General features: G+C 47.0%; 2 protein-coding genes across 22 annotated transcripts in view; both read left to right on the top strand.

Moving 5' to 3' along the window:
• Window positions 1-418: 418 nt before the first annotated feature.
• Window positions 419-11,741, top strand: LOC1276644 (putative phospholipase B-like lamina ancestor). 6 transcript variants are annotated; one of them, XM_316013.5, is made up of 5 exons: window positions 419-1,752; window positions 6,388-6,594; window positions 8,441-9,155; window positions 9,271-9,537; window positions 9,609-11,741. In XM_316013.5, exons 3-5 carry the CDS (start codon window positions 9,046-9,048, stop codon window positions 11,314-11,316), a joined length of 2,085 nt encoding a protein of 694 aa, XP_316013.5. In that variant the 5' UTR covers window positions 419-1,752; window positions 6,388-6,594; window positions 8,441-9,045; the 3' UTR covers window positions 11,317-11,741. The 6 variants fall into 6 exon arrangements, with proteins under 6 accessions (XP_316013.5, XP_061501424.1, XP_061501423.1 ...); XM_061645437.1 differs by lacking the exon at window positions 419-1,752 and adding an exon at window positions 4,858-5,590; XM_061645438.1 differs by lacking the exon at window positions 419-1,752 and adding an exon at window positions 4,930-5,239.
• Window positions 11,742-12,296: 555 nt separating this feature from the next.
• The window catches only part of LOC1276638 (protein alan shepard), a 203,991-nt gene continuing 193,771 nt past the window's right edge, over window positions 12,297-22,516 (top strand). For 5 of the 16 annotated variants that reach the window (XM_061645402.1, XM_061645394.1, XM_061645392.1 and 2 more), the window contains exons 1-2: window positions 12,302-12,489; window positions 14,547-14,970. The gene's annotated coding sequence lies outside the window, so the exon portion shown is untranslated. Of the gene's footprint in view, window positions 12,490-12,528; window positions 12,916-14,546; window positions 14,971-22,516 lie in introns of those variants that run through there. The other 11 variants (XM_061645400.1, XM_061645387.1, XM_061645408.1 and 8 more) reach the window with 7 other exon arrangements.

Below are 22,516 nucleotides of genomic sequence, written 5' to 3'. Positions count from 1 at the left end.
TTGAATGTTGGAATGTTGCTCGTTTTGAATTCAAAGCATAACATAAATTCCAAGTTGCTGGAACTGCTTCCACCAAACAGCGCAATACAAGAGGTGTATAACCAGCCAATGCCATCTCCATAGCAACCGAGCACTCTACAAACCTTGCGCATCGCTCGCAGTTTCAATGTCGACACCGGTCGACATAGTCTGCACAGTGTTGTTCCTGATTTTATTTCTTAGTTAAATATTTGATTTTTATCTTATTATTTTGTACCTCAGATTTTAAGGGATAATATTTTTTCGTATGTCTTGTGAATAGTTTTGTGAGTTATGAAAAAATAGATTGCTTAGGTAAAGCAAAAAAAAAATGAACGTCTGATCGATTAAAAATGATGATCTTTTAATCGATCGTGATCTTCCATGATCTTCCTACTTACTTGAGCGTGTCTAAGACATTTAAGAGTTGATTAGCAGAGTCCAGAATTGATACGACGGTGAAAAATAGATGGTCTTTATCATAAAAAATATATAAATTAAAAAAAAAATTAATGTCGTTTTGTAATTCAGAAGTGATTTATTATTCTTTGTGGTTCAAAAACTTGACTAGATCGGGTTTTATACTGCAATTTTGTGTCCAATTTTTATAGTAAATACAGTTTTTCATAAATTTTTGCTAAGTTTCTCAACTTTTCCTAAGCGTTCATGCTTTTTCCATTGGTGGGTGACATAGCACAGGCCTCACTTGCCCAAGGCAACCTCTCATGCGATACCGCACGTCCGCACACACCAACACGCAATGCACACGCTGACTCACACAACCCGAACCCCGCACATTTGTTGTTGCTGTTGTGTGCGTGTGTGCGTACTAACCCCATGTAACGAACGTGTGGGATCAAACTAGCGAAGATAGCGAATGGGCCCGTGCCCGTCACTGTTCTTCCTAACCTTGTGCAAGACACACGCGCGTGAACAAACCCCGTGCGCACACACGTATCGTGATATTCGTGCGTGCAGTTTTCCTTTTTTGTTAGTCAAATTTACCCAAAATCACCTCGACAAACCAACATCAAATCACGCGAAAGCAGCTCCAAACTCCCCCGACTGTTACAAATGTAGTCCCACGGGGTGTATCCGTAGTTGCTATATATTACCTTCGGTTTACCTTACGTATTGTTTTTTGTGTGTGTTATTGTTGTGTAGTTTATCGTAATATATCCCCCGTTTAACGACCGTTCTCTGTCGGTAGTGTCGTGTCAATCGGAAGGATCCCATAAAACACAGCAAGTTATATCAGGTTCTGCTGTCGTTCCTTTCGGTGGGTGGTGGCGTGAAGTAACGTGCTCTCGAAATCGCTCAACGCCGAAAAATTTGGCCCTTGCTACTGCTGCTGCTGCGTTTGCATAATCGCCGAGCGAAGGTAGTCCAGAAGTGTTACTGGTTTTGTAAGTGTGTGTTGCTAGCAGCTCCCTTTCCAAATCCGATCCGACCAGAGCGACGACACGCGAAGAAAGTGTGTGGGAAACATCTCGGAGAAAGTGGTACCTGAAGCTGAAGTGTCTTTCGTCGTCCCAGGTGGGGGCCTTCAGATTGCCTTATAGAGCGAAAGCAGTTGCTTCCTGCAGACCCTGCTGGCCCGGTTCAGGCCGCTCTTCAATCGGATCTCGTACATAAGAAGTCCCTGATATCTCAAGCACAATTGTGATCGTTGGCCATAGCCGTAGCCGACTTGTACTGAATCTAAGCGCCACGTTCCTTATTGCGATTACACTGGTAAGTATTTCAGTAGACTTGTAAGATAGTTTTAAATAGATACTCTCGTGGACATTCCATGTGCAATCCTAATCGCAACGGAAGCAAACTGTTCAAACTGTTGGGAATAATCAATCAAAATGTCCCCAAACCATAGCACGAAAAAGACTCCCATACGCAAAGTGTGCTCAGATCGACCTAAGCGAGAAAGCGAGCTCGGTTCGGCGATTATCAGCTTCGTTCCCACATGGTGGGAACCTTTCCGCTTAACACACAACTACAAAAATAACTCTTAAAGACTGCACGCATATATTCTTGCTCTGCCTTTTCGTCGTAAATTGATCTCTCCTCCCCGCCAAATGTGTGTGTTGTATGCAGCATTGAGCATAGATATAGATGTGGGAACTACACCAAAGAATGAATCCTTACAACTGTGCTTGAAATGTTTAGTAAAGTGAATTTTTTTTTTGGTTAATTTAATGTCCATTTTCTTCATGTTAATTGTTGCATAGAACATTGGATATTAATTCCATTTACTGAACATTCCGGAAAGTCCTCGCGTTTGCCAGAACGTGCTACCCTAATGAAACGCCGACAGACACATACAAACCAACACTGACACATGCACGCACACGTTTGTCTTGGTGTTGTATGTCACTTTGAAAGATGAGCACCATCGGCCTAAACATTTTCCACGTGCTGCCAATTGAAATGAAATGAAATGAAATCCACGTCATAAAATCGAAGTATTCTTGCTGGGCCGTCTGCTGCATTTTGTGTGGCACCTTTCTGCTGTTATCAGCGTTGGTGTTGCTTTTTCGACGAACCCCTGTAGCGAGATAAGAGGTACTGCCTTATGGCAATGGGCAATGAGGTGCTAATAATGTACCTTTCTCGAAATATATTTACTCCATACTCCATTTTGAGTGTGGTGGTGATCTCGGATCGATGGTCTATATGGAAGACGTGATGTCTTCTACTAACTCGGATGAGGTTCGGCTCCCGTCTTAGTTGCCTTCTCAAATGAGCGCTTTAACATTTCTGCTTTGAATATTAATAAGTCAGAAATACAGGGTTTCTCTACTCACTTCAACGTTGTAATATTCACATACAATTCATAAAATCTCATTGTCAATTGTTAATCGAATCCAATGACCAATGTGAATTGAATGAAAGAGTGAAAAAATATCGTTTAAAGGTTTTTTTTTGTACATTTTACAATTATTTGGTTATGAGGTTAGGCAAAAACCCCTGTAATAAGCTAACTCAAGCGTTATATGAGGCTCCATGCACATATGGTTTCATTAGCAAAGAAGAATATTTTTCAGACAACTTTACATCAATTAAAATCAATGAGTTTCCTAACACTTGATTGGCTACATCTTGCATAAGAGAATAAAGCGTACTGAAAAAAGGTTTGCGCCCAGAACGCAAAAGAAATGCTCCGCCCCTCTCTCCACTTTCAATTAAACCATTTAAACGCTCGTTCAATCAATCCCTTCAGAGCGCCACCATTGCTTTTTTTTTTAATACGATCGATCAAGCACACAAATCGAAACAGTCAACGCCGGGTTTAATCTACTGGCAAGTCGTCACGTCACATCTACTGATCACGTTGCGCTAACGCAGCGCAAACAGTGCCGAACCGGGGCGCCGAATGTTTCGTCAGACATTTGCGGACCGACGATCGCGAGGTGGTACGGCGGACATGTTAATTGTGGTAGTTTCCATTGCTGAATAATTCATCCTCTCCCCCCTTTCCTTTTGCTTTGCCCGTGATGGCTCCAGGGCGGGATAGTAAACACGTCAAACGGTTGGCGATCCTGTCAACAATAACAACAATAGCAACAAACGCCCGTGCGGAAAGATGTTAGCTTCCGCCGGAGGGGAAAAGATTACGTATTTACACTGACATTGAAAGTGATCTTGTTTGAACGATCACTTATCTGCTGTCTCAGTACTCGTGTTTAGTAGATGCCAGGGCAAGCGCTAAATACTGAAGCGGTGTCGGTGAAAAATGGAAAATTGAAGCGCATTTGTCACTAACCACGTTGCCAGGGAACGAGATGTACTGGAGAGAGCACGTGGCCTGGAGAGAATGTCAACTGTAAGATAAGAGATTATACTTTTTGATTTAGTGAGCTGTAGAGGAATAACTTTGGGATGTGGAATATCAAAGTAGGCTCTTTGTTTGGTAGATGTGTGTTGCATTTAAACTATTTGTTTCAACAAAATTGTGAGTTTTAATGATTCAAATTACACCGCGTTGAGGTATGTTTAAATAATTGTGTATAGATTTGGGAAGGAGAATTTCATCAAATTCCATTAGCTGGAGTGATTTACAAGTATTTTAAAACGCATTTCCATTTGAACTCTGTTCAAATCATCTTCCAAACCGATCGCTTCGGTCGTGTGCTCCTTTGCTCGTGTTTTGGCAGCCATTTCCGTTGACCTCGGACCAATTAATGCCGCCACTAGCGCCCGCCTCGTGTATAAGTCGCGTGGTGTACTAGCAAGCCACTACTCAGATCGCGCTAAACACGCGCCCGAATATACTTCCGTGTTTGCCCATTTCCCGCGCGAACTGTACGCGATCTTCAAACCCCCTGCCAGAACCATGCTGTGTGCATTCATGAATGAAACGATCCCGCTTCCTGCCCGGATTTCCACCCTTGTTTTTCCACGAAAAACGGAGTGCTACCGGAACGTTTTTATTCATTCCAATCCAATGAGGTCATGGATCGACTTTAGCCGTACGCGATTGGAATTCTTTGGAAATTGGCGAACCAGCTGTAGAAAATCCGGCTCTCTCTCTCTCTCTTGGAGTAAAAGAAAGAATGAATTAATTTTCACTTTTCACCACGAACCACCAACCGATGTTGGTGGTCTCGAGAAATGGCTGAATTCCTGTGGACGTTGGGGTGTGTTTGTACACGATCACTACGATCATACTATGTGGTGGCGGTGGTTCGGACTTTTCGGCAATGGACGGGCATGATGTTGTTCGTTCGCGGGGATTGTTTTTGTTTAAATTTAGACATACGAACGGTCGATGTAAGCTGTGGCGAGGGGAAGAGTACGATACGCCGTACCTGGCCGCCTGCAGCTTTACAGCTTCCCCGTAGTCGCCCTAATGGGTCGTCGAATGCGCTGATGATTGCGCTGGTGCTTGCGGTGCGATTTACTACGTCGCCATCGCACAGTTGAAATCGTTCCGCTGTCGGTGCAGGAAGTTCTTGACTGCTAGCGGCAACCGTGCCTAGCAGGGAAATAGCTTCAGCCAACGAGTTCAGGGAAAGCCATTTCGAAGCGCTGCAAAGAGAATGGAACATTTCTGAAGACGTGCAAAGTGTCGTTACCTTAGCAAACGTACATAATTCCTTCCAAAGTTCCTTATTTAGTGTAAGAGAAAAAAGCAGTATTTTGCAAAAGTGATACGTCTGGCAGACAGCCGCGTTTGTTAGGAAGTTAGGAAGCTGAAGGAGCAAACTGGATGTGATATCAACTGGTGAGAGTGTCGTGAACATTTCAGCAGTATTTAGGCGTGCCGTGCGCAAAACAAACTACGCGTGTGTCGTCAGCCGAATGCGAATATGTGACTACCATTATTTACTCGTTTCGTGCTAAGTGATCGTATCAGCACCAAGTATCTTGACGCTCTTGACTTTGCGCGTGAAATAGGTCATCTTGGGCAATCGGTCACGCGCGCGCCTGTGATCTATTTTTGCAAAATTTCCCATTCATTTGTTTGTTTAACAAATTCATGGGAAAAGTCTTCAACTCACATAACGGTTCATCGCTAGCAACTAATCGTCTGCTCCAAACGCTGCACAGACGATCGTCTGGTACACAAGTGCAGGTTTGTTGGCTCTTTAAAAAGAGAGAATTGTACTGCTTGCAGTAAATGCTAACCCGTCCACTAACACAATCCAGCTGAGTCGCTCAAGTTTCTGTCGCCGTTTTCCCTTTGCGCGACCCGCCAGGGTCACAGAACTCGATCGACTCGACTGCCAACAACGGGCACATGATCGTGGCAAAATAAACAAACAACGTTTCCTCCGGGACCTCCAACGTGATCTGTGGTGATCAAATATCTTCTGCAAGACGCGGGTGACACGCGACGATCTTTTTTGCTAAATTGGCAGTTTTGCTGACGCCAAAACAATACCCCTTTCACAGAAAACGCGATTCGTCTGAGTGGAGAAATCCGGCTTTTGTGTACTTTTGCCGGACGACGACGCCGGTCTTTTTTTACGGTCTGTTTACTCGAATAATCTTCACGAGCTGCTTGCCGTAGTCCGTATCATTTGGTTGAGCGTGTTCAACCGCTCGGGCGTGGGCAATCCAAGGTTCCAAGAGGTTAAATCCGTATCGTTCGTTTGGTGGGTCGGTGTTTACCAGGCAAGACAAATATTAGGGGACGGAATGGTCTCTTGCAAAACCGGCTCATTCTTTGGGCAACAGTTGTCTCTTAGTAACAGACTTACACACTCGATCTCCAAACGTCTGAAGTGTGCAAAAATCTGAGATCGCTCCAATAAAACGACCCCATTACAATAAGACATTCTTGTATAAGCATATCACCATCTCTCCATACATTTGCTCATGCCTCACTCTTCTCCAACGATGCGTCTTTACGATCGCTCTTCTTCACAGGGCTCCACAGTGCACGGCAACAGCGACCCAACCGCCTCATTCCAATGGGTTGACACGTCTGCAACCGCACGTGAGTTCCCGGTGCCGCCAGCAGACCGAGCCGAAGTTCGCGCCCGAACAGAGGAGTTGTTGTCCGGAGCGGCAGAGCAGCAGCAACAGCAGCAGCACCTACCATCCCCGGAGTTGTACCAGCAGTTCCGGTAGCAGGTAGTAGTAACATCCATAAAAAATACTCCTCCAGTACACCTATGTTCACAACCTCACTTCACACTATCTTACACTGTTTGATATCATTGCGGCACTGTGTTTAGCAAGCCTGTTGTCTGCTCTTTTTTTTGTGCCTCTCCACGCGCGCTCCACTGTCGGGGGCAACCTTCGCATGTACAGCTGCGCTCAACGTGTCTGAAGGTTTGTGGGAGGGCAGGGTAGAAGAAGAGGTTCGATTGCATGTCTGGTGGGGTGGTGTACTACTGCGAAACGGAACTGATAACACGGGACGGATGCGATCGTTGCAATGAGAATGAGGCAGATTGTTGCAAACGTTTACCGAACACCTCGTTAAGATCGTCCTTGAAAGGTATAGGCATCGTGACGCACGTGGCTTTAGCTGGTTCTACAGTTCGATCACAGTCAGTTGGCGTGCCGTCCACGTGTGATCTATTTCCAGTAGTGCGGTAGGATCACTAACTGGTTCTCTCGCGAATTGAAAAAAAAAAAAAGAAAATGACAGACAAACCGGTACATGACACCTACGATCTGAGCGATCCATTTTGATTGATGGCACGAGATCGTTTACCCCTGATTTTGCGCGGTAGATATACACGACGCAGACAAGCAAATGGACGGACGCCGATCGATAGGGAAATGAACGACACTAAACAGATACGCTGGTGGAACTTTGTCCGCATTTGAACCACATTCGTAACCTCTACCCGTCCACCCGGCACAGCCGATGGTGAGGGAAATGTTGGCACTTTGACAAGCTTTTGACAACAACAAGGCTATTGTCTGTTTCCTCAGAGTTTGATGTGAAATGATTCACGAGGTAGCAGTGCAAATGCAACCTGACTGCTGATAAACGACAACTGTTTAGCAGTATGATTCTTATCTTGTAAGATCGTGTAGGATCAAGCTCTTCTCCACCACTGTTTATCGTAAGTTTCGTAAGTTGGGTGAATCCCACAATGACTCATAATTAGCGAATACTGTTCAAATCAACATCTCTCTCTCTCTCTCTCACTCTATCGCTTGCTGGTCCTGTATGAATCATTGTTTGCCTCTTTATCTGCTGTACGACATACCGTCATGCTGTTTCCGGATCGACATTTAGCACCTCCAATACGCAGGTCCTCTTAATCAAACTTTCCGCCTGTGCAAGATAGACTACCGATAACGCCTTCAATGTACTAAACGCCTGTATTTACTCCTCCCGCACGATTTGACACCGATACGATGGATGGAGTAGTAGCTATAACCCCCACCACCGTACACTGTTCAATTATCATCGTGCTATCGCAGACAACGCACGCGCTCGTCCTCTTTTCCAGTCGATGCGAGTATACGGAGTGAATGATGCCGCTCTGCTGAAGCGCTTTTGCAATACGCCGAGAGGGCCTTTGATGGCAAACCCCGTGGAATTCGACCCCCATCCATGGTCATCCTCCCTGGTAGTGGTGGTGGTGGTGGTGGTGGTGGCAGCGCGTCACGCTTCGGCAGCTTTCGTCACATTAAATGCCAAAACCCCGCGGTGCTGTCGCGCAATCACGTTTGCGTTCGCGATCAGATGAAATGGAAACCGGAAGGTGTGAAGCAGATGAGAAGAGGGTGGGAATAATCGCTAGCAAATTGATCGTGAGGTGTTGTGATCGCCTGTTGTTTCGCCAAATCGCGCTCAGTACGCTGTTTGTGACGGAAGTACTAAGGCTTGTGTTGCGAAGCCTGATTAGGAGCTCGTTATTCACTAATTCACTAACAAAATCTCAGTAGTTGAAGCCAGTACCAAGTGAAGTAAAATTGAAGTCGTTTATTTTGTTTTTTTGTTCTTCCCCTCCAGAGTGCTCCATTTGTCGTCTCATTCCGCCAGCACCAGCCAGAGTGTGTGGTATGGTGCTATTCCGTTGATTGGTGATCTACTAGGAACTGTACGAAGAAGAAGAAGTAGTAGTGGCCTTAAGGAAGATTCAGCGCATCAGCCCGGCAACGTCCTAAGGGGACGCTCACACGAAATCAACCACCGTTCAACCGACTTTCCAATGAGAGTAGTCCAGTGTGTAAGGCATCTAACAGCGGCGTCCCATCCGGCATCCGTCTGCCCAAACGGTGTACCATCGGGGATCCGTGGATTGGGGGAACTGTTCTGCTACAGCTACTACGCCGTTGCCACCATTCTGCTGCACCTGTTTGCCGTCCTGCCGCTCGTTATTGCAGACCTCAATTATTGCTGGAAGCCATAGAGCGATCCGTGTGCCACCGACCATCTGGGAGGTTAAAACACCCTGTACAGCTGGTTCGATCCTGTTCCTGTCTCCACTCTGCTCCTGCTTATCTGCTGTTGTTGTATTTGGGGAGCGTGTATAGCGCATCAGGTGATTCGTCGCAAAACATTCCAAATTTGCTGCTGCATTTGTGCCACCTTACTGCACGGAAACGGCTCTCGTCATGTTGAAGGTAGTCGGTGCTTCCTGGCATAAGACCCGTATAGGGTCGTACATACTCATCGGTGCACTGATGCTAGCAGTCGCTGCTCTATTCCTCGCCGATATGGAGCGGTAAGTTCTGGTGTTCAGTCTATGTAAGAAGATCGCGAAAGATCGAGTGCAGAGTACAGAGTGTGATCTTTACTGACGATTTTGTTCGTTATTTGTTTCTTCCGTTCCCAAACAGTCCCAGCTACAACGGGACCTACTGTGCCACCACCTACTGGGCACGGAACTCCGGCTATCGGCTAGAGTTCTGGGGCCAGCGCAATGATCTCGACCAGGTGCCGAAGGGTGCGGTCCGTGCCTGCTTCCGGGACAGCATCCTAACGAACGGTTGGTCTCAGCTTGAGCTAGAATCTCAATCTACCTACACGGACACGGTGCAGGCGTATGCGGCTGGCATTATGGAGGGTGCACTGACGTGGCACAACATCTACATGCACTGGTCCAAGTAAGTGATCGTACTTTGGCTTATAAGAGCTACAGTAAAGGTTCTGATTGATTATTTATTGAATTCCACAGCACGATCGATGCGGTCTGCTCGAAGGATGAAGAGTCGGAGGAGTTCTGCGACTGGTTGCGCGGTTTGATCACCACGAACGTGGACACGGTAAAGAAGATGGCCGATATGAAGGGCAAGCACGACTACTACTGGTACCAGATTGCGCTGTTCTACGATCAGCTGGATGGGCTCGAGATTGGCTTCCGGAAGGGTGTGAAGCGATCGCGCATGGATTACGAAATTCCTAAGCAGGACTTTCTGCTAATGAACGCCGCTGTCGATATACGCGACCTGAAGATCTACTACACCAACTTTCTGATGGAAAACAGTGGCCTGAAGCCGGAACCGGCAAAGGGAATTATGCTGCTCAAGCTGCTGCAGCAACCGAACGGACAGTCAAAGGTGCTGCTCGGCCACACGTCCGATGGTAGCTACTCGTCGATGCTGCGCATGGTGAAGAAGTACACGCTGCGGTATCACCTCTCAGCGGAGACGGCACGGACTGTTGTTTCCGCGCAGGCCGCGGAGGATGAGGATCGCGCCGTCGTGCCGGGTACGAACATTGTGTTTACCGGGTATCCGGGTGTGCTGGCATCGTTGGACGATTTCTACGTGATCAGTGGACGCCGCCAGCACCGGCTGGTGGCGGCCGGCGTGAAGATGGAAAACGAGCACGTGGATCTGTGGCGCAAAATCGATTTAGTGCGCTCGGTTTCGCTGGCACCGCGCGTAATGGCAGCGAATCGGCTGGGGCACAGTGGTCGGTCCTGGGCGCGGTACTTTGCCCGCAACCCGTCGACGGGTGTGAAGCAGTGGCTGGTGATCGATATGTCACGGTTTGTGGGAAGCAATGAGACTGAGGTGGAGCTGCTTGCAACCTCCCCGGCATCGGTGGCGGTGGACCAGTCAGTGGAGGACAATGACATTGCTGCTGGGGGCGGACAGGATGTGGTAGCGGACGGTGAACATCAGCGCATTGTAACGAAGCGGATGGAAGACTACGTGGACGATGATTTTAAGGAGCATCTGTCCTCGATCCGTCAGGTGCGGATGGTGACGATTCCAAAAGCACCCGAACCGGTCGCCGGGGAAGAGCTGGTGGTGGAACCCAGCGTTGGTCATACCTTTGGATCGGGCATGTTCTGGGTGGTGGATCAGCTGCCCGGTCGGCTGCACGCGGAAGACATCACCGACAAGATCGTGTCCGACGGGTACTGGTTAACGAATGGGGTGCCCTACTTCAAGGAAGCGCTCGACATCGGACAGGCTACGGCGAACGCAACCAACACTACCGCTCCGTCCTCCACGATGGAGAAGATCCTGCAGAACATTACCGACCTGGAGACGCTGGCACGCTTCTTCCGCCAGTCCGCCTACCGGGGCGATCTCGATCAGGATGAACCGGCCGCCTTCGGCAACATCGATCTGAAGATGTACACCGAAACGGCCGACGGTACGGTACACTTCCGGGCGTACTCGGGACCCCTGTACGATCCGGCCCGCAGCACCCCGGGCCAGGCGGCCAAACGGAGCATCGTGAAATCGGAACAGCTACATCAATCAACCGCCACCGATCAAAAGACAGCGACAGCGAGCCACGGCGACGCCGCCACGGTCGCTTCCCATCCGTTCGATTGGAGTCGAATACTGCCGTTCGAAGTGCGCCACCAGGGCCACCCGGATGTGTGGGACTTTGAGCACATCACACCGGAATGGGCGTGGATATGAGTCGTATGCGGTGCCGCCGCCTCACTTACTTAGACCAATTGTTTTTTCTCACTGACACGGGCAGCACTACTGCTCCTGTGTTAGTACACACCACCTCCGTCTGTCATAACTATTCGTGCAATAACGCCAAGATCACTCAAGTCTTCCAAAGCGAGCCTAAGAAAGATCAACTTCCTATCTGACTAAAATCATGGATTTTTACAAAGTTTTCCTGTGAGAAAAACCAAACAAAACATAACTGCAATTTTACATAGCCGTAGTTAGACGAAAGCCTTAAAGCGATAGCAAATTGCGCAAGCTGCTGTTCCTGTTGATGGCAATTGCGCTAGTTCATACACGCAAACACACTTTTTATAGACCAATTTTGAAAGAACAAAAGAAAAATAGAATGACGGAATAATGAAAAGAAAAGAAGAATAAACACCAAACAATCGTTTCTTTAAAAAAAGGACTCATAATATCCGAATTTACTAAAGACATCGTTTTGCCAACGGCTTTCTTTGGGGTATGCGTTTAACAGCGAGCTTTTGTATTCAAATTGAAAGCTTTGCGTAGATGGCGCTAGTGTGTTTGCTTGCACAATGGGAAAGCTGAATGGGAATTGCGCCGACGCAGCAGCGATTTTATCGGAAATCTGTCAATTTGATGCTTCTTTTGAACATTCTCAAGTGGTGAGAAATTGTTTAGTAAGATTTGTTATCAACATATCGATGTTTTGGGACAATAATCTCCCAGCTCGAAGCTTCCGAAAACCGTTACAAATGTCGGAAAAGATTTGCGGAATAATTTCCCATTGCTTTTAAACTTCATTTCACATCGATTTTCCTTAATCGGGGATTTTACTCTTCTTAAAAGACAGAATAAATCTTTTTTTTATAATTGCAACCATGCAACGAACAACCGATTAACCGTCACGGCGCGCATTCAAAAACACGAAAAAGCCGTACGAAGTGACAGCTCGCTCGAGCTTTCATCGCGCTGTCGCACGTCGGGTTCGGGTCGGGTGTTTTTGGCCAGACGCAGGGTTTGTCTGCCGGTGTGTGTGCGTGTGTGTAGAAGCGGAGGAGGGAGAAAAGTCACCAAAAACCCCGCAGCAAAACAGCCGACGACAACGATAACGTTGAAGAGAGCCCCGAACGACGATTCTGTCTGCTGAATTTGGCCGTGCCTGCGGTAGGTTGCGTTGTTGTGGTAGTGGTAAACATCCGTGGTGATTCGATTCGTGCGTGCGTGCGTGCGTGTGACTGCAAGTTGCATATATTCCGGCCAAATGATCCGGGCTGCAAGCGGCTGTGCAAATCTAATTTGTCCTTTTTCCCAAAACGAGTCAACACAGTGAGAAAGACACACACACACACCTTGCCTTCTCCGTCACAAACCGGTGCAGAGGTGTAGAGAGGGGTTCGTGTGTGGAAGGTGCGAGTGACGTTACGCTTTTTTCCCTTCTTCGCTCTAATGCAAATCACGTGAAATCATAATCCTTCTAGGTGCACGGTGCACGGTGATAAGCGGAAGGAACGAAAGGGTGGTGAACGTGTGAATAGTGATGGTGGAAAAATGTGTGTGCCTGCGCGCGCGTGTGTGTGTGTTTGGGAAATGGTAACAAACAGTGCAGCCCCGCTTACCGTAAGCCCGCGGTGTGGTGCTCCCAACACAGTAGGCTTGCATACACATTTGCAGCGCACGGCGGTGGAACAATGCGCCTGCGTGTGCACAACCAAACACACACACACCTGCACACCCGTACACCGGTGGAAACAGAACGCAACGGAACACGGGGAACGGGTGCCGAAAAAGAAACAACACGAAACAACATTCTGTACACCGCCCGGCACACCCTCTGCCCGTGTCGCGGGTGGCATTTGATTTGGCAGCAGCCGCAGCATCCTCATCTGCCAGGCCCAAGCCCGTATCAGTGGTGCTGTAATAGGTGCGGATGCTTAATCAAATTTAGGCACCGCACACACACACGACGACGACACGAGCACACACATACACTTCTTCTCTCTTTTTTGCAGCCGAAAATAGAGCTAGAGGCCCTTTTGCGTCGGCCCTGTGCGTGCCTGTGCCGGTGCAGTTCCCCCTTCAGCCAGAGGGGGCAGGGGGAAGAGGGCGATCTGGGGGTGGGTCTCGGATGCGGGTCTCGGAAGCTGTGATAAATTGATCAATCCTACCCGGCAATCAGTACAGGACGGCAGGAGAGAGAGGGGATAGCAGAAGTCCGACCCATAATGACGACAATTTTGGGCAAATCACATTCATGTATGCATTAGTGCTAGAAAAGGATAAGGGCAGGAAGAGAAGAGGGAAAGGTAGGAATGTAGACAGACAGACAGGCGGACGGGCACGATTTGTTTAGAAGCCCTTGTCGGGGACGGCGACGTTTAATAAGCAATATTTTATCTTTTACTTTCAATCGTTACTATCAGCGAAACGATCCGCTACACAACTTACACCACCAAACCAAGGACGCTTTTGGTAAAATTACTTTTTTTTTGGGTAGGAGTAATATAGGCTTAGTAGGCGTTGTTTTACACCAAACGTGTGTAGGTTTTGTTATTCACGGACATGGGGAAACAGCTGTGTCCGGGTTTTCAACAACCCTCCTCGCTCTGTGTGTGTGTGTGCGTGCGAAACCTGAACCGCGAAAAGGGACGAAAACAAAAACAACAATCCCCGGTCCGGTTTCTTTCGCTGTCCTTTTTGGTGTGTCTTCCTGCTTCTATCCCTTCGCCGTCGCCGGTTTGTGCTCCGGGCTGAGCGGAAGTGCATGGATACACGGTGCATTACGTGGGGACGAGTGCGTGAATCGTCTGCGAGCGGTTGTTTGGTGTGTTGGTGCGTTGCTGTCCGTGATATTGATACACAACGACAAAAAAGAAGACACAGACAGAGGGAGAGAGAGAGACAGAGAGCAAGTGCATCGGAAGTGGCCGGTCAGTGCGAGAGCAAGAACGTGAGAGAAGAACAATAACTAACAAGCAATAGAAACAATTCCCGAGCGCTGAGACGTGAAACTTACCAAAGTAGGCTGTTTGTTTGTATTGGTGTTATGGTGGTGACTCTTGGCTTTCGCCGTGCTAGTCATTAGCCTTGCTTTTGCATTTCTAAAGTTTATTATATCTTGTGCAACACAACCCCTGTCTCCTAATCTATATTTCCAACGCGTGCAACCAAAACGGTGTGTGATTGTAATAGGTTTGTTTGTGTGGGGTTTTTTTTTATTGCAGTCTAGGAGCGGTTCGCATCTCGTAATCCTCCTCATCCAGCCGTGCAACCGTGTTTGTTTGGGTGCAGTGACCACTACAGTGTGTGCCGTATTTCTGTGTCCGTGTGTGTTTGTAAGTGTGATTGTGCAAAAGGGGGCTGTCACCAAATCCCATTGCTGGAAGGTGGTGCATCCCGTCTAGCAATTTCTTCCCCAATTCCCAGCATTAAAAAACGGGATTGCAGGTGCAAGTGCAGCGTGACAGCGTGAACACACAGTAAAAAGTGCAGTGAACAAAAAAAAATACCGAAGTGCGTGTGTGAGTGTGTGTGAGTGTGTGTGAAATAAAACCACATTTGGCGAAATAAAACGGGCAGCGACAAATCGTGCAAGAGCAAAAAGCATAAACCATCCGAGCCGGGCACAGAAGTGACTAAATATTCACGGTACGTTAGACGCTTTTCCCGTTCTCTCTCCCATTCTCTCTCTCTCTCTCTCTCTCTCTCTCTCTCTCTCTCTCTCTCTCTCTTTCTCTTTCTCTCTCTTTATCCCCTCCGTTTCCGTGATGTTTTGCTGCGTGTTATGGTTGTTATTTTCATCATCCTTGACCGTCGTCACTGCAGTATGGTGCAGTTGTTGTCGTTGGTTTCTTTTTTTTTTGCTCCTACAGAACAACTTGGCGGAACAACATTTGATGTATGGTTTTGTTTTGTTAAAAAACTTGCGAAAAACAAACCGTTGAAGGTTCTGTTTTTTGGGGGGGGGGGGGGGGGGGGGGGGGATTTTTGGCACTCACCGGCATCGCATGATCCGTAGATATGGTAAGGAATTTACTAACTTTTGGCCGAGTTGCGACAGCTTTGTTAATGAGACACTCTTGCAGTTCTCCTCTCCGCTGTTAACATTGAATTGGGATTGTTTTGAAAATGTTTTAAATTTTCTTAATTTGACTTAATTAGAATTTTCTAATAAAACTTGGGTCAAAGATGTGTCCCAATTCTCGGTTCAAGGTTCGCATTGGACCAAGGGTTGCGATGTAGTGGTGGGATGGAAATTTAAGGAGTGAATAGTAGTGCATTTGTAGTTTGTTACGTGTACTCCAGCTATTTTAATAAGTTTTAAGTAAATTGTCGACGAAGTAGATTGAAGCTGAAGTAGAAAAAACTGATGATGTTTGTCGTTGATAAATTTGACGATCAATGCAGCACATTTTGAATGATTTGTGTGTTTTGGTTTTATTTCTGCAGATCATGGTTTGAAATAACTCAATGGTAAATAATTGATTTGTCTTATTTTAGAGTAATAATAAGAATATTTAAAGTTCTCAGTGTACTATAGTATCATTTCTATACGATTCTTCGCTGCGGGGCATCCAATGGTGCAATTATTATGCACACAATTCGTCGACTTTAAGGATTAAATCAACGACCAAAAGCTTATGCTATAGACTTTGGCATCTTATATTTGTTGACTGAAGAACTGTTTGGTTAATTACATTTTTACTAGGGTAGAAGTTAATTTTATCTTTTTGTTTGTTTAGATGTAGGTTATATCCACAAACCTAGTTATGTCCACAAGGTTATGCCTAAAATAGCACAAATCCCACAGACATATTATTGTTGAAAGGCAATGATGAAGGTTAAAAATAAACTATAGTTAAAGTTAGTTACACTGAACTAATTCAAAGTTGTTGCAGGATTCAAAGTCCAAAGTCCTGAGACCAACTCCAGCAATTCACCATTTATCAATTAAAAATAACACCTTCATTGTACAGAAGCTTGCCCGAAACATTTGTTTAATTTCTCCAAGTGTCAGTGTGCTTACCAAGCGCAATCATTTGTACAATTGTTTCCCGCACAAAGTGACGACAGACAGACAGGCGAAAAACAATGCGCGTAGGACACCCCGTTTTGACACCCCCAAAAGTAAATGAGATTTGGTTAGGAAACAATGCGGCTCAAATATTCTGCCCCAACCAAGGCGAAAGGAAAGATGGATTGAGATTTTCCTTTAACTGTGGCATCAGATTGTCCTCGGCAAACTTTTCCCCCCAACTAGCTGTGGTGAAGTAAGTATTGCCAGTTCCAGTGCTAACCCGAAACGCCTCGCCGAAGTGTCCGACTCCGTCACAAGCGGAGCGGTGTGTTAATGTATTCTATCGCTCCCGCTCGAGGGCAAGTATAATTGAATTGGCAAACAAAAACCTTCCAATAAAACCGTTCAAAGCGCGTAGATACAAGGAAGTGGAGGTGGACCACTTTGTGAAGGTGGCAGGTGGCAGGAGAGCATTAAAACCTGACAGCTTTTAGTGGAGTTTGCCTGGAAACGGGATCTGAAAAGAAGCACAAAACCCCACACATACAGCGCTGGTTATAAACTTACTACAGAAGCATAAACACTGCTGAAGTGTAATGCGGGGGAGAGCGTGCTGAAAGATCTGATCTCACCCGGGAAAACCCGGGTGGGTAGGCGTGCTGCCGAAGGAAACTTGTACAGCAGCGTGTGTCAAGCTGCGTGACCTCTTGATTTACCCGCCGAAGCTTCTGGAAGCTCGGGAGGCGCGCTGCGGCGACCGTTAGCAAATCGTCCGGCAGCACCGGCAGCAGCATAAGCACCTTCTGCGGGGCTGCAAACTTTACTGCAAACTCAATTGGAACGCCCGGCTTGAATGGGACTTGAGTTTCTTCTCATTAGGACAGCCACTACGAGAGACGCATCCGCCAGCTCCGCTCGTGCGCGAATCGATCGTGATTTTGCAATCTTATCTGTGTGCTTTGGAGTCGTGTACTACTGCCAGATACACACACACACACACACACACACACACACACACACACACACACACACACACACACACACACATTACGCTCTACGTACTACATCTTCTTTCTGTTAGGATAGGTTTGTATTTGAACGTGGATGATGGGGCCCTACTGTACCTTTTAAATGTACAAACAGAGCACTGCACGCTCGGCAAGCATCCATCGATGGTACGGGGAAACTTAACGAGCATCCCCCGTCTAGCCCACCATTGGGAGGAACCACTGAATTCGGGCTCCTGTTTGTCGATTGATTGAAAGCGCACTAGTTTGCCCGGAACTATTCCATCCTGCCTGCTAGCACTTGCGGGTGGGTAGACGAAGGGCATATTCCGCAAACGGCACTAGTTGGATTTCGAACTTGAAGCGAATGTAAGTTTCGTCAATGACTCAATCTATTGGAAATCCACAATATGGTGGTATGTTGAATGGCAGCTCCGGAGGAATAAGGCTGAAAAGAAGGTGCAGGATGTTGGTAGTTTGCAGTTCGCCATACTTGAAATAATTGCTGTCGAGGCAATCCGGCAGAAGGAGCGAAGGACCTTAAGGGTTGTTGCGACTAATTGCTCTCGTGGCTGGTTTTGCTAAATCGCCCCAACATTTGGGCTCTCAAGATGGAATTAAATTTGGGACCCATTCGCATAATAAGAGCTTGTTACCTAGACCATCCTCAGGGACTGGTTAGACTACTTACAAAGTTTTGTAAATGTGGTTCTAAGGTTTTGGGGGAAAATTTCCCGCGTGGAAAAGGGTCACTTTGTGTCTGCGTTTCGATCACAACGCGTCGACCTCGATTTACTTTGCAAACAACATCTGCCATGCGCTGGATCAATACAGAGCAATACGAACGGTCGAGGGGAGAAGAAAACAACCGCTATAAATAGGTTCATGGTTTTCTTCTCCCTTCCCTTGCATGGTTTGGAGCTCACCGGTTTCTTCGAAATGGGAAATAAAGCCCATTTGAAGAAGCACGAAGACGTGAACAAAACAACAACCCGAAACTGCTGATTCGGACTGCAGGCAAATAGCAGTCGTTCAGATTTAAGGATTCCGATCGTTATTGCTCCGTGATGCTGAATTTCAATGCTCTCCGACCGGAAGATAGAACCTCCTCCCGGACAACACTATTTATAGATCTGTGGGGCAGGCTCCCCCGGATCCTTATTATATCTTTGGCCTAGGGGCTGCTGGTAGCCGCTTTCAGCAGAGTATTCTAAGCTCTGCACACATTATCGTGGGTCCTTTCCCTCTCCCTGTCTTGGAAATGGGAACAAATCAAACAGCCTTACCCCACTACTCCTCGGGAAGATTCTTTTCACCGTGGTCAGAGACAGATGTTTGGTGGTGACGGCGGTGGAGCTGTACCTTTTATCATTTGTTCGTTTAATCGTGGTTCGGGAATGCAGGAACCTATTATTTGGTGATGAACGTTTAGTGTGCTTTAAGATAATGAATGCTGTGTCGGTGAGCTTGAATACTACGGACGCAAGGGCTATCTTAAATGGAATAAAAAAGAAGCCTTGTGATTTAGGATGGGTACGGTTGCACGTGGAAGTGAAGGTAGATATCTCTGAGGGATAAACATTAGACGAATTTGTTTGGGAAAGGTTTTGAGCGGGAGGAGCGGCAAGGACACTATTCAAACGAGACAGAGAAAGAGATATCTGACGAAGGTACATTAAAATTGATTCACCTCACCATCGCGCACTTTGCGGTTTTCCGCTTTACAACCTTCCGCCACAGGCCTAAGTACCATGTAAAGCCACACAGGTGGGAATCCACACATAGGGCTTGGATTTTCGATTTTAGCGATTGGTTTTGTAGACCGTGGCTTGTTGATCGATACAAGGATCGAACCATTCCAGACGGTGGTAGAGCAGGTGGACGCTTTCGCGCTGGAAGTGATGGAGTCCGGCGGAAATGGGTTTCCCTTTTGGTGAAAGAACCCCTCTGCACAATTCGGTCGAAGGGAGCAATGCGTGCAGCTTTTGTGCGAAAGTGGTTGTGGTGGTTTGGATGCGAACCTTTAGCTAAAATGGGATAGACATTTCTGGGAATAATCCGGAAGCAAACACGGGGTAAAAGTTTACCGTAGCGACGTGTCCGTGTATCCATGCTCGTGAAACCCCTTTCTGCGGGAAGCGAGTGGTTGGGTGTACCCCAGTCCAGTTTTACCTGAGTGATTAGACGGACGAACTAATCGATATCGGTTCCGCGTTTGGCTTTTGCAAAAGGGGAATATAGTGGTGGGTGTATTTTGTTGGCGAATCGATTATATATTATTGGTGCATGCTCGTGGAAACGGTTCTGCTAGTGGGCTTCAGTAGAACAAGTCTTTCTATTAGTAGTTTATAGCCGAATGATTATCGTTTTCAGTTGAAATTGATTTAGGCTACGCAGACACTTATATTTGCATGCGAACGTGGTTCCGGTCGGGCGGTCCCATGGTATAATCGTCAACGCACATGCCTACACACAACAGACGACTAGAGTTCAATACTCAAATGGACAAGAGAGAGAGAGAGCGAGCGAGAGAGAGAGAGAGAGAGAGAGAGAGAGAGAGAGAGAGAGAGAGAGAGAGAGAGAGAGAGAGAGAGAGAGAGAGAGAGAGAGAGAGAGAGAGAGAGAGAGAGAGAGAGAGCCATCTTTGCAATATATGTGTTGTGGTATGGTTTTTATTCAACCATTTCAATCAATAATGAATCAAGTTATTCGTTTAGCATCGTAACACTTCTAATGATTTGATGAAGTTCATCTTGAAAGCTGAATCAAATGCTACTTCAAATGATGTGGTTTTCAAAGCTCGTAAAATCCACATAAATAGAGATGATTAATATCACTATTCCATTCGACGAACCCCTCGCATGTAAACCTGGGTGTGTATTATTTTATATTTCACTATCGATCATTAGGGGACCCCAAAACGTGTTTTGGCTATATTTATCCGCTTACCCGCTTGGTACGGACGTGACCATGAAAGGATACGTATAAAAGGGGCCAAAAATAAAACGTCACGAAAAAGCGTCCTCCACAACAGCAACAAAAAAAACACATAGGATATTGATGGTTTCTGCACTGGGAGTACACACCAAGAACATATCCCTTTTTTATGTACAAAAAACACACACAGACATCCAGCCACGAATCCACCTCCGTCTTTGAGGAAGATGTCTTCTCCCATCTCCCGGCTCCTTAGTGTCCGTTTTCGTTTCCCTTCCTCATTCCGGGGCTTAACATGGGACGTCCCTTTCACGGAAGCGTGTGTCGTGCATCGTGCCAGGGAATGGGCGAGATTTTCGGGGTAAAAATAGCTCAACTTCCAACAAATGGCAGCGAGTGGGCTATTCCGTTTATGATTATGCCATCCGTTCTGCCGATGGAGACAGCTTTTTTTTTGTTTCCTTCGCTGTTGTTGTTCGGAATGTTGTCCCATCCTAGCTTGCACAGCTTCCCAATGTTCCTATTCCTGGACGTGGCGTGCGGGCGCGCGCGAGAGAGAGAGAGAGAGAGATAGACACGTTTGATCGGAAATGAGGCCATCCCTACCCTCGGTATGTAACCACAGGGAAAGCATTTTTACTACTACACTCCTACCGTTTCTGTCCCTTGGACCATGAGGACTATTTTTAGTCGGAGGCCCAACTCCCCTTTCTGGACGAGTGTCCTGGAGCATGGAGCAGCAAAAGGCAACCCGTGCGTTGGAGCCCTACAGTTTTGGTTGCTTTAAAATTGTGGAAACATGAGAGGGAGAATAGGAACGAACCGAGTGGACATAGTTTGAGCCATTCTTTACCAGCTAAAACTATGGAGTTTGCTACTGAGTTGTTTTTTGCTGCTTTCTGTTCGCTATGCCTCTGCATAATGCTGTGCGGAAATACGCCGAGCCTGGTGACGCTATGGCTGTGCCATCATCCTGCGCTCGTGCAAGTGGCGAGACGAGTGCGCGCTCGGGCCCGTTCCGTGCCGTTGTCACGGTTAGTGCCCCGGTGCACTCGTGGTGGTCAGCAGCTCAACCGCCCAGGGATCAGACAAACAAAAGTTGGAAGCATAATTGGTCGTACAGTTTTCCGTCCCTACAGCTACCGCCGCCGCCGCCGCCGCCGCGCATACTTCCAATTCTTCCTCAATGGTCCATCATGGAACACTGCATACTGCTTTCATTTGCATAGGGATGCAATAAATTCCGTGCCGCTACCACCCCCCCCCCCTCCCCCCACTGTATCCCATTCCTGTGTTTGTTGCACCATGAAACCTCCCGGTGCCCGCCTGTCGATGCTTTATGGTGTTTCATAATGCTTTGTCGTTGATATTGAATAATTTCTCAAACTATCACTATCATCGGTGTCGTGGGGGAAAATCTCGTGGATCGGCAGGGACGACCTCCTCTGTCTCTGCATTGATTTATCATACTGCTGCTGCTGCACTTTCTCCGCTGCCACCTGTCCGCAACCGTCCCTCGGATGCAGTGTAAAAATAAAGTTCAAAGTTCAATCTCTCTCTCTCTCTCTATCCGTGGACAAAGTCTGGCCCGACAGTCGTGGCGAAACTGGAGTGATACGGAAAACCTGAAACCGTTGTGGAATCGATTTCGCCCTTTCGGATTCAAATTGTTGTTCAAACTTTCCGTTCGTTCTGGGTGGGATTTATGGGTTCGGTGTTACCGGGCGGAGGTCGTACGTTTGATGGTTTATTGTGTGTCATTATGTCTTGAGCTTGTAGGCTAGCTTTCCCATCACCGTATTGTGGTACATGGGTGGTGGTTTTTCGGGGGGGGGGGGGGGGGGGGGGATTGCGAATCGTTGGCAAGGCATTCTAAAGCTTCCTTTATAGTTTTAATAATTTGTCGTATTGATTATTCAATGTTTGTGCGCGCTCGTAAAGCTCGATTTCAAGCATTTGTTTTTCCACTAAAGATAATACTCATTCTATGCAAATTCAATCTGCTGCTCCTGCCGCCGGTAAATTGTGCCTCATCAAATCAACTTTCCATTACCCCCGTAAGCCTAGAATTGAATTGATATCGTTTAACGTATTTTATGAGTCGCGACGAAAGTGGTTCCTATTTTACAAACGGCTCCGCCGCCCGTTCATTGCAACATTGTCGTCCACCGGTACTTAATATCGCAAGATCCCTCAGCTCTCCATTAGTATCGTATTCTTTATTTGTTTTTTT

Source organism: Anopheles gambiae, chromosome 2 (genome assembly GCF_943734735.2).
Source record: "Anopheles gambiae chromosome 2, idAnoGambNW_F1_1, whole genome shotgun sequence".
Lineage (NCBI taxonomy): Eukaryota > Metazoa > Arthropoda > Insecta > Diptera > Culicidae > Anopheles > Anopheles gambiae.
This window is presented reverse-complemented; position numbering and strand designations above follow the sequence as displayed.

Coding starts and splice junctions, on each gene's coding strand:
- LOC1276644 (XM_316013.5), top strand. CDS start 9,046: ATGTTGAAGGTAGTCGGTGCTTCCTGGCATAAGACCCGTATAGGGTCG. Junction 9,156..9,270: donor TTCCTCGCCGATATGGAGCG/GTAAGTTCTGGT, acceptor GTTCCCAAACAG/TCCCAGCTACAACGGGACCT. Junction 9,538..9,608: donor ATCTACATGCACTGGTCCAA/GTAAGTGATCGT, acceptor TGAATTCCACAG/CACGATCGATGCGGTCTGCT.